Source organism: Balaenoptera physalus (genome assembly GCF_965194825.1).
Source record: "Balaenoptera physalus genome assembly, chromosome: 1".
Classification (NCBI taxonomy): domain Eukaryota; kingdom Metazoa; phylum Chordata; class Mammalia; order Artiodactyla; family Balaenopteridae; genus Balaenoptera; species Balaenoptera physalus.
Window position 1 is genome coordinate 61,147,291 of NC_138882.1, and position 12,420 is coordinate 61,159,710.

At 36.9% G+C, this 12,420-nt stretch overlaps 1 protein-coding gene across 13 annotated transcripts in view; it reads right to left on the reverse strand.

The window, feature by feature from the left end:
- Positions 1-205: 205 nt before the first annotated feature.
- PRRC2C (proline rich coiled-coil 2C) overlaps positions 206-12,420 on the reverse strand; it is a 99,703-nt gene continuing 87,488 nt past the window's right edge. For 6 of the 13 annotated variants that reach the window (XM_082436895.1, XM_082436896.1, XM_082436901.1 and 3 more), the window contains 9 exons: positions 11,593-11,705; positions 11,199-11,335; positions 7,873-8,104; positions 7,530-7,652; positions 6,209-6,427; positions 5,766-5,869; positions 5,250-5,376; positions 4,164-4,400; positions 206-2,129 (listed from right to left, as the gene is read on the reverse strand). In XM_082436895.1, the coding sequence (XP_082293021.1) occupies positions 1,872-2,129; positions 4,164-4,400; positions 5,250-5,376; positions 5,766-5,869; positions 6,209-6,427; positions 7,530-7,652; positions 7,873-8,104; positions 11,199-11,335; positions 11,593-11,705 (1,550 nt within the window). In that variant the 3' untranslated portion in view covers positions 206-1,871. Of the gene's footprint in view, positions 2,130-2,582; positions 2,636-4,163; positions 4,401-5,249; positions 5,377-5,765; positions 5,870-6,208; positions 6,428-7,529; positions 7,653-7,872; positions 8,105-11,198; positions 11,336-11,592; positions 11,706-12,420 lie in introns of all 13 variants that reach the window. The other 7 variants (XM_082436898.1, XM_082436900.1, XM_082436902.1 and 4 more) reach the window with 6 other exon arrangements.

Genomic DNA, 12,420 nt, shown 5'->3' on the forward strand with positions numbered 1-12,420 from the left:
CTTGAGAACAGAAGCCATAAACATTATCCTCTAAAACAATCTTTACTTTGATCGAATAAGCTTTATAGTTTTGGAAAGTCAGAAATCAAGTTTTGGGATGATAATTTTTTTCCTAGAGCATAATGTAGTCTTGATCACTCTTTTTGGTATGTGACAAGCCTTCTTGCTTCAAATTTTAGGAATGGATAAGAAGCTCCAAGACTCATTATTTAGAGAATACTTTATTAGTTTCTGTAATCAAACCCATGTAGATAAGACCTTACATATTTAATACAGTGCGTTACCCCTGTACAAATGGAAAAAATTATGTTTAACGTTTCTAGACCAATATGGCTGTTGATTTCTGTACAATGCCAACCCAACACGGTACAACTGGGATACTTCTCCAAAGTTGACAGCACAGCTAAAGTTTCCAAAAATTCAAATTATATATATATGTATATATATATATATAGATAGATTTATTTATTTATATAAAAAGACCAATAGCAGTATGTTATGCATCAAGAGCAGCAACAGCTTTGCCAGGTTCTGCAGTCATCTGAACACAATTATAGACATCCAGCACACTCCATTTAAAAAAAAAAAAAAAAAAGGTAAAAAACAAAACCTCAGAAAACAGCAAATTCTGTTACTGTTGTGGTACCTGGCACCATTTTTTTTTTTTTTAATTAGCTTCTCAATTATCATCTGGAAAGAAAACATTCTAGAATAACGTCATTAAAAACAGATCTGATAAAGCACGGTCACTACTACGTATCATAAAGCAGGTACAAGATATTTTACATTCACAGAGGTATGATACAGTACTGTCCTACATCTATAATACTAGAGGATATAATTAAAAAGGCATTATTTGAGACTTGATTCTACTTTTCCAGCAGAGGGCCCAAAGGATGGTTATAACACAGCTCTGGTACAGAAATGCACCTTCTTAGATAGGATTTCCTTTCTTTAGTGGCACAGTTCTAGGTACTCAATGATCTTCATGAACACCAGCTAAAAACCGTTTTAAAAAATAAACAAAAAACTACTGGATTCATACAAAGATGACTGAGTAGAGGCAAGCAAGATTCAACCTAACTAGTATTTGACCAACTCTGTCGTGTCTGAACGGTAAGAGCTCCACGGAAGAAAGACGCCAAGTAGCACATCAAACCTTTGGGCCACAACCAAAACACAGCATCTTTTCAAACAGAAGCAGTAGCCAAACACTGTCCACCTGGATATGTTCAAGGATGCTGACGTCAATATTTCATCATCTGCTCACTCATTCAGGAAGAAGGGGAGATCAGTTACTGTACTTTGATTGTGTTCAACTCAATCACGTTACAAAAATAGCAAGCTGCCATAATAAAAAATAAGGCTCTTCTATCCAGCACCAGTTATCTTCTGTTCTTCACCACCAAGCCTATAAATGCTATAACCATATCCAAAGAACATAAGCGTAGCAAAGAAACCACATCTGATGTCATAGCTGGGATCACTGCATTGTTCAGGCTGAGCTATTCCTCTGTGATGTTACTGCCCTCATATTTCTGGTGTTTCATCTAACCATAAGGATTTTAGTTCTAAATTATATGCACTCAAGGAATGTGTGCACGTATTCATATATAAATTTCTGACTGAAGATGCATGGCCGTCAACAGAGTGCATGTTATATAGTAGGTGCAAGCTGGCAAAGCCTCATTTTTACTGGTGCAGCAGCTGTGTGTCAGTGTAAATTGCTCCTATGTCCCTTGTGCACCTCCAAGCTCTGGACAGGATAATGTCAGAGAACATTTTACCCCTCTGGCTGCTGGCATTATCTGACTTCATCCTCCCTCTTTCCCCTCTCCCTTCCCCCAACCCCCTGCAATAGCCCACAGCCTTTAGGATTTTGTTTCTTCGGTTTTGATTGCCTGAGGTTTGATTGGTCCAGTTCTAACAGGTTTGGTGGCTATGGTGGGTGCAGGGGGTGGCTTTTCTTCTACTTTTTCCTGACAGACAGCAGGGGGGTCGGTCAGTGTTTCAGGAGGTTTATTTGAATCACTGTCCACTTTCTGGGCTTTGCCTCCTATCTGTTTGTTCTGTTGCTGTTCAGAGAAGAACCGCTGCGTGGACTGAAGAACCTCTGCTCTCTGCTTTGCCTTAAAAAATGAGAAACAACAACTGAAAATGCTACAGTATTATCAAAGCTTGTCAATCAAGCTCAGTTCAAATTCTTTTACCAATCACAAATCAGTTTTCCCCATGTTGGTTTGGCCCCAAAGTACCTTACTGATCTTTCGGCTTTTAATGGATAGATTTCTTCTTATTTTTGAAAACATTCCATGTGATTTAAAAAAATAATAATAATAAAAAAAAATAAAAAGAACAGGACCACCTCCCACCATCTTTTCAAAGTTTGCCCTTTTATCAAATAATAAAATAGAAATTGTTGTTGGTTTGTATCTTTTCTGGAACAAAGCTTATTGATATTAAATTTTATTTAGGGAGCCTGCTTGCAAATTTGAAAACATATATGTAATACTTAAAACTTCTAGTTATCAATATGTGGTCTACAATAAAATGAAAAGGAAGCACTTATATTGTGGCATTACCAACACCTAGGACCAAATGTCTTGTGGCTGAGTCCTCTTCCCACAGCTCTCTTCTGCAGGGGAAGAGCATCAGAAATTAGTAACTACAACTTCACTTGATCACTAAGTTCTGATAGCTCCTACCACATTCTGAGCTGGTAAAATAATTTCCTAGTTTTATTGACTCTGTGCCCCCACAGAATATACTTACGTCAATCTGTAAATTATACCACTGTATAACATACACAGTTAAAACTAAAGTTTCTACACCTCTTGCATATAACAAAAGCCCTTCATGTTCTATAGGTACCTGTACTATAGTCAAAGTTCTGAAGCAATTTTCATGAAATCTGTATCCTTCCCCAGCCCATTCATTATTAAGCTCTAATGTCATTTCCAACATGGGGATGTATGAAAATCAAGTGCCAAGAAGGCAAGAGAACTGGAAACCAAGGCCAAATGGTTTCCAAAGATTTCTACACATACTAGTATTTTTAATAGTTATGAATGGATGGAAATCCTAGGCACACAGCCTTAATAAAAGTGGATAACATTTAACAAGCGTTTCACTGCAGGGCAGTCTTTAAATTTGATTACTCAGGATCAGAAACAAGGGATATCCACCCAGAAAGAAACTTTACTCAGTCAACCGAATTTTCTAACAGGATTGTCATAAACATGTTTCTAATTCAGAGTAAAGCATTACTATGGACATTTCCCATTTGAAAGCAGTAAGCTTTTCTTTGTTCTCGTCTGACCTGATATATAAAGTGACAAAATTGGCAAAATTATTAAGACCTCTGAAGTTAAGTCTAGAAACAGAAATAAACTGATTCAGCTAGCTGTACAGGCAGACAGGTAAGGTTTATGCTATAAAAACTGTCCCCACACAGACTCCTAAAGGCACCCTTCTGCATTAGCAAACCTCAAGTTTATCAGCGCCTTTTATCACGAAGGATCCCAAAGTGCTTTTTGAGTTCTTCATCTACAACTACACAATCTGTTGTGGAATATGGCTGCCTCAGGCGGCAGGCAAAAAAAAAAGGGTATGAAACCAGTCTGAGAAGAAAACTATACTTGGATGACTCATGAAGGGAGAAAAATCAAGATAGGTAACATGCCTCACCCATTCCAGAGTTTTCACATAACCATGATTTATATCTTGGGATGGGGGGATGGGGGTGGGGTGGAAAGGGAGAAAAAAAAAGAAAAAGAAAATGGGGACGCCCATAATAATTCATATCACTTATCTGCTCTTCCAAAAAATGTGGCAGCTGAACTTATATCTCCCTCAAATATTTATTTTGTAAGTAATTCATTTGGCCACAGAGTTTAAAATGTTAACTTGTTTGCTGACTATTAGCTGCAAAAAACAAAAAACAACAAAAACATTAAAAAAAAGAAAGAAAAAAGTGTGGGGGGGGTAGGGAGAAAAAAAAGAAATTAAAAAAGGGGGGCGGGGTAGGATGAATAAAAGTAGTTAGTTTGGTTAAGTCTGCTAAGACAATGAATGCCTGGATATGCAGTTATGGGTCCAGAGGCATCTTAAGACATGGTTCAGAGACAGATTCTTGCTCTGTTGGCTGTTAACACTGTACTAACCTTCATGTCTTGTTCAGCCTTCAACGCAGCCTGGGCCTGATTACCTCTGACTCCAGATAGTGATCCACAAGGACCCCTGGCTACATGTGGCAAACGAGCATGGCTCATGAGGCCTGTGGTCAGCGGAGGAGGCATCTGACTGGCCAGTGCCATTGGCGGCCTCTGAACAGGCGCTGGGAAGGTGTTAGTATGTGGGGCTCTTACCAATGGAGGGACCAGGTTAGGCTGAGAGAGAATCTGAGTGAAAAAAACAAAACATACAACATTGAACTGTTAAAAAAAGAAAAAATTTGCCAACTAGACCAGGTTGGCTTATCCCAGAGTAAATCTGTGCCCATTCTGTCAGTGAAAGGAAGTGTATGGGTTTGTGCCATTCTATTACAAGGACCAAGAACAAATGGGCCATGTTTGGAGAATCTAACAGAAAAATGAGGCAAAGCATGCTATGGCACTTCAGTTGGTTCTAGCATTTCAGCTACAAATTCTGAAGGGGAGACAGAAAGGCTATTAATTAGGATATCTTTAAAAAAAGATATAACTGCAGAAAAGGCACATACCTATACCAAATATAATCTGAAGATAAATGAAAATAATACTAATTCAACAAATATATGAGTGCTTATCAATTTTAGTTAGTCCTTCCATATGATTAGCAAAGGGAAGCCAACATTTTTACACATACATTAGAACACCTTTTAGAATTTCCAGCTCAACTACATATAGTTATCTTAAAAAAACAAAAACCAAAACTGCCCCCCCCCCCAACTTTAAAACTAGAAAACGGTAAGCACTGGGACCCTTCTCTGAAAAGTCACCTTCAAAAAGATAAAAGGATCAGGACTGAAATAAACTATCAGAGCTGTGTGGGGAATCTTTTGACTATATTTCAATTGTCTGCTTTAGAACTATATGGTTACTACTTGTGTCTAGCTAAAAATTGTAGAGAATATATTTGAATGTCATAAATTTATTAAAAACTGTTTCTAAACTGGTTATAATACGGCAAGATTATAAAATCAGAGAATTAGCCAGATTAGCAATCACTTGCAAATAAATAATACTCATTTCTCACTTATATCTGCCCACCTGGGGTGCAAACTGTGTAGGAAAAGGTTGTGTCATTCTCACAGTGGCAGGGGCTGACTGGAACTGCTTCTGATAGACAATGCTGTTCATTTTGCTGGACTGGCTGTTCGGACTTGTGGAAGTAGCCCTTGGAAAGAAGCCATCACTGGTCAGTACGGTAGTGCCACATAAATGATGCTGTTAGATTTTTAGAGACATTGCTCTTGGTAGATTCATCATACTTGTAGTTGATGAAAATTTACCAAGGTGAGTTACCAAACATTATGGTGGTAATGAAGAGACACTGGAGATGCAGATGTGAGAAAGCACACTAGCTAGATTTTCCCCTGGGTTAAATTTTTTTTTCTTAAAATAGAGTATAGCAAATACGTTCTTAATAATTTAATAGCTTAACACTTGGTAAAACTATCAGAATGTCTTATACTTACTATAGGAAAAGTGGCATTAAGTATCTAACAAACAAATGGTGCTCAGTTATTCGGATATTCTCTAAGCAAATGTAAAGGCCCATTTTACCGGAAAGGACTAGACGTTGGTGTGGTGCTTCTACCGCTGATGGGAGGTGTGCCTGGTTTTATATCAATGCCACTTCCAAAGGCTTTTAGTTCCATTTCAGACATCTGAGAAAGAGTATAAAGTAAACTTAACATTTCTGCAATTCCATAAACTAAAGTGCTGTGCTTAGTATTCTATATATGATAACTTCATCTGGCAAAGGGCAAAGAACCTTAGTACAAAATTCCTCCACAAAATTTATGAATTCTTTGTTATTAAGTAAAAACCAGAGGGGACCAAACACATTAACAGAGAGTAGATAAAAAGTAAGTATAATGAGTTTGACATTTCTTGGAGGGTGGTAAAAACTGATGCATTTTATTTTTATAGACTACACAGATGCATATATCTAAACTCATGGCCTTAAATTCTCAAAGAAACGGCGTAAATTTCTCTTCACTTACTTTTCCTGTGGTTGCGATCATGCTATGCTGTGTTCCAGCAGGGATTAATCCCCTGAAAGGCTGGCTTACTTGTGCAGGACGACTCATGCTCTGGGCCTGTGCTTGTGGGGTGGGATGCTGTAATGGGGGCTGAAGAGTCTGAGGCAGAGCAATTAAAGGCTGCCCGGTGGATCCAAAATTAGGCAAGGAAAGCTGGGAGGCTGGTAAAGGTACTGTAACCTAGAAAACAAGCAAACAGAAACTGTAACAATTTGCTTAGACCTGTTGTATGTATATCCCTTTTACTATATATTATACATGACTCTTTAAATACTTTTGAGTAAGGTTTTAAACAGAATACTTCAACCTATTAATATATTTCACATATAAATATTTTGCTTAGTGACTATCTCCATTCTTTTATTAAATGTGCAACAATAAAACAGATTAGCAGTAGAGAAGCTATACATATAAAATAATTATGACTATCTTTGAATTAATCCATAGTACATGCCTAATAACCACAAAATACAATAAAATCATGAATATACAATTTAAGAAAGCAGTTACAACGTTCATTTTTATAATAGACATTTTTATACTGTTTTCAGGTGTGGTCAAAATGAGCTTTGACAAAAAAATAGTCTTTCAGTTTTCATACAAATAATATTTAATTTGAACATCAATATGGTGATATTTTTTGAATTCTCACCCCCTAAAATACCCACCAAAAACAGTTATGAGAAAATGACTAATGGCTTGCCTCTCTCCTCCAGCCCTCCACCAACTTTCAAAGACTAAGCTGATTAATGACATTGCCAGAGGAGATAGTTTCATAAAAATATACATTTTTCACTGAAAATTATCACATTCATAAACTTTAGAAATGTGTTTGTCATTTTTACTCTGTCACAACTCTGCAACCCAGTCCTATGTATTATATTAACCGGTGTGGTGGTCTTCAGGGTCTTTCTTCACCTCTAGCACGAATGGGTAAAGCATTTATCACACTTACATGTAACTGCATATCCTGGACAATGGTTTTCAAATTTTTACATGTGTGGAATCTTTTGTTAAAATAAATGATTACCCAGAAATCCATTTTAAAAAGAGGTAAAAAGCATAACGGATTGAAGTGGGGGTGAGAAGAGGGGTGGTATAGGACTGAAACATGTCCCACTACTAGTGGACCCCATGGAATTCCTAGACACCTCAGAGAGAAGTCTGAAATCACTGCACCACCTCCCCATCTTGGTTCTATTTAATTTCCCCAACAATAACAAAAGCAATAGCAACAGCAGCAACAACAACAATAATAGTAAAGAAAATTGAGGAAATTTACCATGCCATAGTTTACCTGCTGGAGAGCACTTGGTGACTGGGCAGTGTTATAAAAGTTTGTCTGACCAGGCTGTTGTACTTGTCCAGAATAAAGATTTGAAGCCTGGGTAAGATTCGCTCTAGCCTAGAAAATATTTTGTAAGAAGTAAGATTGAAATATTTTTCAATTCAGATATCAAGATCATGACTTCAAAGTAATCTCTAAGAATTTTAGCATTAGATAGAAAGGAAGATCTTGTTTTTTCCACTGCGTTATTTAACATTTTTTCTTTCAAAACTGTTTTCTTAAATAATTTGCTGCATAGGAATACAAAGACAGTGCAAGATTCTAGCTCCTGCCTTACCTGGAGAAGATGTGTATCAATCAGCTGGGAACCCCCTAGTCCTGATGCCTGACCCAGCTGATGTTCATACAGTATAGGAATAGGCTGAGTATTTGAAGTTTGCTGAAAGGCAAGACCCGACTGTGCCTTGGCAAGTTCCTGGTGTTGGACAGCTGGGAAGTTGTGGATGGCAGTACCAGAAAGTACCACAGATGGCTGGGATAGACTGCTTTGCATGAAGGCTGGCTGAGATCTACAGAAGTATTAAAGAGAAAAGGCTTGTGTTAGAAGTTAATTCTATCTGGAATCTTAAGAATGAGTATCTCAAATGACCAAATACTCTAATCAGCACAATTAAAGAGGCAGAGTGTGTCTAAAGCACTTGTTTCAAGATTTAGAGCCCTGTATACAGCAAAGCTCCCCATGTAAAAGTTCTGGGAAAAGTCTTGCTCTTCCTGAGGAAATGGTAAGATTTCCTTCTCTTTAACAATGAGAATAATTCTCTTTTCATGTGTTCATTAGCCAGCTCAGAACCAAATCTGCTGTTTTTCTCTTTGGTATTGACATTCTATTCAAATTTATAGCACCAATAGCTCTGACTTTCGTTATTTGTATTTCATTACTTCCACATATATGTGTGTATATATACATACATACATACATATACATGTATATGTATTTTTCCTCTAAGAGGTCTCAAAGACCTCTATGGAATGAAGCAGAGTAGTAGTTAGCAACAGGATTACCCACAAAATTTTGCTTTGTTACTTGAGGTATAAGGGACTTATAACATGACACTAGTTTCGGGTGTACAACATAATGATTTGGTATTTGTATATATGCAAAATGATCACTACAATGAGTCTAGTTAACATCTGTCACCACACAGTTACGCATTTTTTTTTTCCTTGTGATGAGAACTTTTTAAGATCTATTCTCTTAGCAATGTTCAAATATGCAACACAGTATTATGGTCAAAGGGTATATACCTCCCATTATAAAATAAGTCATGGGGATGTAGTGTACAGCAGGGTGACTATAGTTAATAATACTGTACTGGAAATCTGAAAGGTTTTAAAAAAAATACAATGCTGAAATCTAACCTCAGACTGCCCTATTATTTCTGGGACGGAGGTGTCCAATCTTTACACATGCGACAGGAACAAAACCCATTAAGCAGGAGCACTAGTCTAGGGTCAGAAGTAATCTTTACAATGTCCACTTATAATCTGTTTCAAATATAAAATGTAAAACATAAGCATACTGTTAAAACTACCCCGGTCCTGGCAGAAATTAATTCAAGGATTCCCTGTTCATAAACACTATGCTAGTTAGGTTCAGAACAAGAAACAGCAGAATGATGTGGTAGGGATACAAACAACTACTTTCAAAGTTGAAACTGGTGCCTTCCAAGTAGCCATTTGCCACAATTACATATACAGCTTATATTTCTATTGAACAGGTCTGGTCTTAAAAAGTACATCTTCCAAGGCAATTGTTAAAATGGGGGTTACAAATACAGAATTGCATTGCTAATCCATCTCCCATGGCTATGGAAGACATTACTAATTAATTACTGAACTCTTTTTAACGGAGCTGAAAAGTTGCAAACTTTTCAACAATGTTTCAAACAGCCAGTACCAATTAAAAGGAGATTGGTTTTGAGATTAAATCTATTTGCTATTTCTAAATCTACTGGTTTTAAAATTTTAATTTTTACCACAAATTTCAAGATAACCTCAAATTTAATAACATGAAAGAGACTGCCTATAATTCCAGTTGGGGTAAGTAATTTTACTTGTAGTGAGAGAGAATTTCTTGGAATAACCAAACCAAACTGTCATACCATACCATTACTCTGGTATGACGGAGTAATACCAGAAAATAAAACATACTATATAATTATACAGATGTACTAAATTCTACTTAATAATCTTTAATAAAAAATGAAAGTGAGAGCCACATTTATTAAGTTTACTAATAACTCTGTTCCTTTGAGAAAGTTTGATTAGCTGAGCCTAGCTTCTTTAGGAGTAAAACGTGATCTGAAAGAAATGAGCTGTATCAATTGATGTCAAGTTTAATCTATAAAGTACGGACATTCTACCTGAACCACTTAAAAAGCAAATTTCTAAAAGGAAATGCCTAGTTTTGCAACCTTCTTTACAGTAAATGTCCTGAAAGGAATTTTTTTCTTTTTTTTTAAAAAAAATATTTATTTACTTATATATTTATTTGGTTGCACCAGGTCTTAGTTGCGGCAGGCGGCCTCCTTATTTGCCGCTCACGGGCTCCTTAGTTGCGGCAGGCGGGCTCCTTAGTTGTGGCATGTGAACTCTTAGTTGCAGCATGCATGTGGGATCTAGCTCCCTGACCAGGGATCGAACCCGGGCCCGTGCATTGGGAGTGTGGAGTCTTATCCACTGCGCCACCAGGGAAGTCCCTTATTTTTCTTTTTGACTGTTTAGGGCCATTACCATGAGTATCAATGACAGGTATACCATGATGATGACTGAGTTATGCCATGATCACTGCTGTCATTCAACTCTTACCCCACTCTTCCACTCTCATTAAGTTGGAGATGAGAGACACCTGGGTTAAATCCAGGCTCTGCCACTTATTTGCAGTGTTAACATTAGGATAAAATACCAAAGAACCCAAAAACAAAACAAAAAACCCCCCCACAACTTCTTCGAATGTCAAATGGGGATGATTTAATCTACCTTATATGGTTTTGTGAAAATTAAATAAGTTAGTGTGTGTAAAGGGCTGAATAACTATCATATATAAAGAAGTTCAATAAAGATCAGTTTTCATTACTTGCTTATCTGCAAAGATAACTGACAGTAGTGAACCTTTCAAAAGAATGGTCTCTTCTATACTACAGAGCATCACCACTCATCACCACTACTTCTATTCTTTGTTTGACACTCTGCTCTCCCGCTTTTATTATATTCCACCCTGGTCTCTGCCCCCTTACATACTGTAATGTCATCTGCCACGCCTCAGCTCTTACACAGAGCAGGCCTGGATTTAGAGTTGTTAGCAGCGAGACGGCACTCAAACTTTCAGGTCCTTTAGCAGCTATTTCCTGTGGTTTCTAATTGTTACAGGACTGCTGTTAGCCTCTTCTTCAAGACGCTTTGAGGCTTCACTTTGTTCAATAAAGACTGACAGAAATTACCAGAGGCTGAAGTTCATGACACATACTCAACACAATTATTTAATGTAGTTTATAAGAGGGTCATCGTGTTTTGGAGGGGAAGGAGCGAGTAGAAAGGATATGGCAAGAAGGCTCAGCAATTACATTCTTTCCAACATCACATACATAATTTTAAAGCTTTTACCTATATGGTTGAAGTGAAGAACTGAATAGTTCCTGAGCCTGGGAAACAGCAGGTCCAGCACCCAAACTTAGCTGGGCTTGATGCTGCCCTTGCAGTGGTGCATAAATAGGGATTGGAATCTGCTGAACTGAAGCTGGCTGCAATGCAGTGAAAAAACAATATATGAACAACACCATATACACAAATGACAATACCTGGAAAATAAAAATCTGAGATATGAAACAAAAGATTAATGCTATGTATCAGTTCCTTTTTAAAACAAAACCAAATGTAAACATCTAAAATTTCTTTTTAATCCATTACTAGTTCTACATTGAGCCCCCAAATACTATCACATCACACCACAAAAATGCAAAGAAACAAATATAGAATGGAAGAAGCCTGTGATACTTACCTGAGAGAGACCTGGTTGGAAGCCTTGTTGCTGAGCCAAGGATGGTGGAGCCAATCGTGCATGTTGGGTATTGAATAAATGACTTGTGTCCATATAGAAAGCTGGGATTTGAGCTACAGATTGGCAGGAAAAACAAGCAGTAATGAGTGTCTAAACTTCAGAATTTTCCAAACAGTAACAAAAAACCCAAAATGCAGATTTCAAATAAAGTGAGCCCTCTGAAAATTAATACAGCCAAGGAAAAACTAGAAATGTGAAAAGATACAAATGCAAAAAGATGTAAAACTTCTTTCAGACAGGTATATGCAAATTAAAACAATGAAACTCTAGAACTTGTGAAGGTTGACGAAAATAGACACTCTCATACACTGCCACTGGAGTATAAACTAGTAAAATTTTACATAATCCACTAAAATTGAAAATGAACCTACCTGTTTACCAGCTAATCCACTCCAATTTTAAATCTACCAACTAGAATTTAGCAAAATATTTCACAAGAATTGACATTTAATAATTGAAAGAATCTGGTATAGATTTTTAACAGATTTCTTCTCTATGTTTATACTCACTACTTTGTATTACGCTGTTTCTATATAATAGTATGTTTGGGAGAACTTCCCATGTTGTTTTTAATTGATTATCGTTATAAACAATACTGCAATGAATGAACACCCTGATACATGTATCTCTGATTAATAAGTAGGTTTACCTGTACAATAAGGTTCCCAACTATGAAACTGCTACTACAGTGACTATGTATAACACATAAAATATTCTGAGATACTTTTCTAAAAGAATTCTGCCCATTTATATGCTCACTAGCAATGT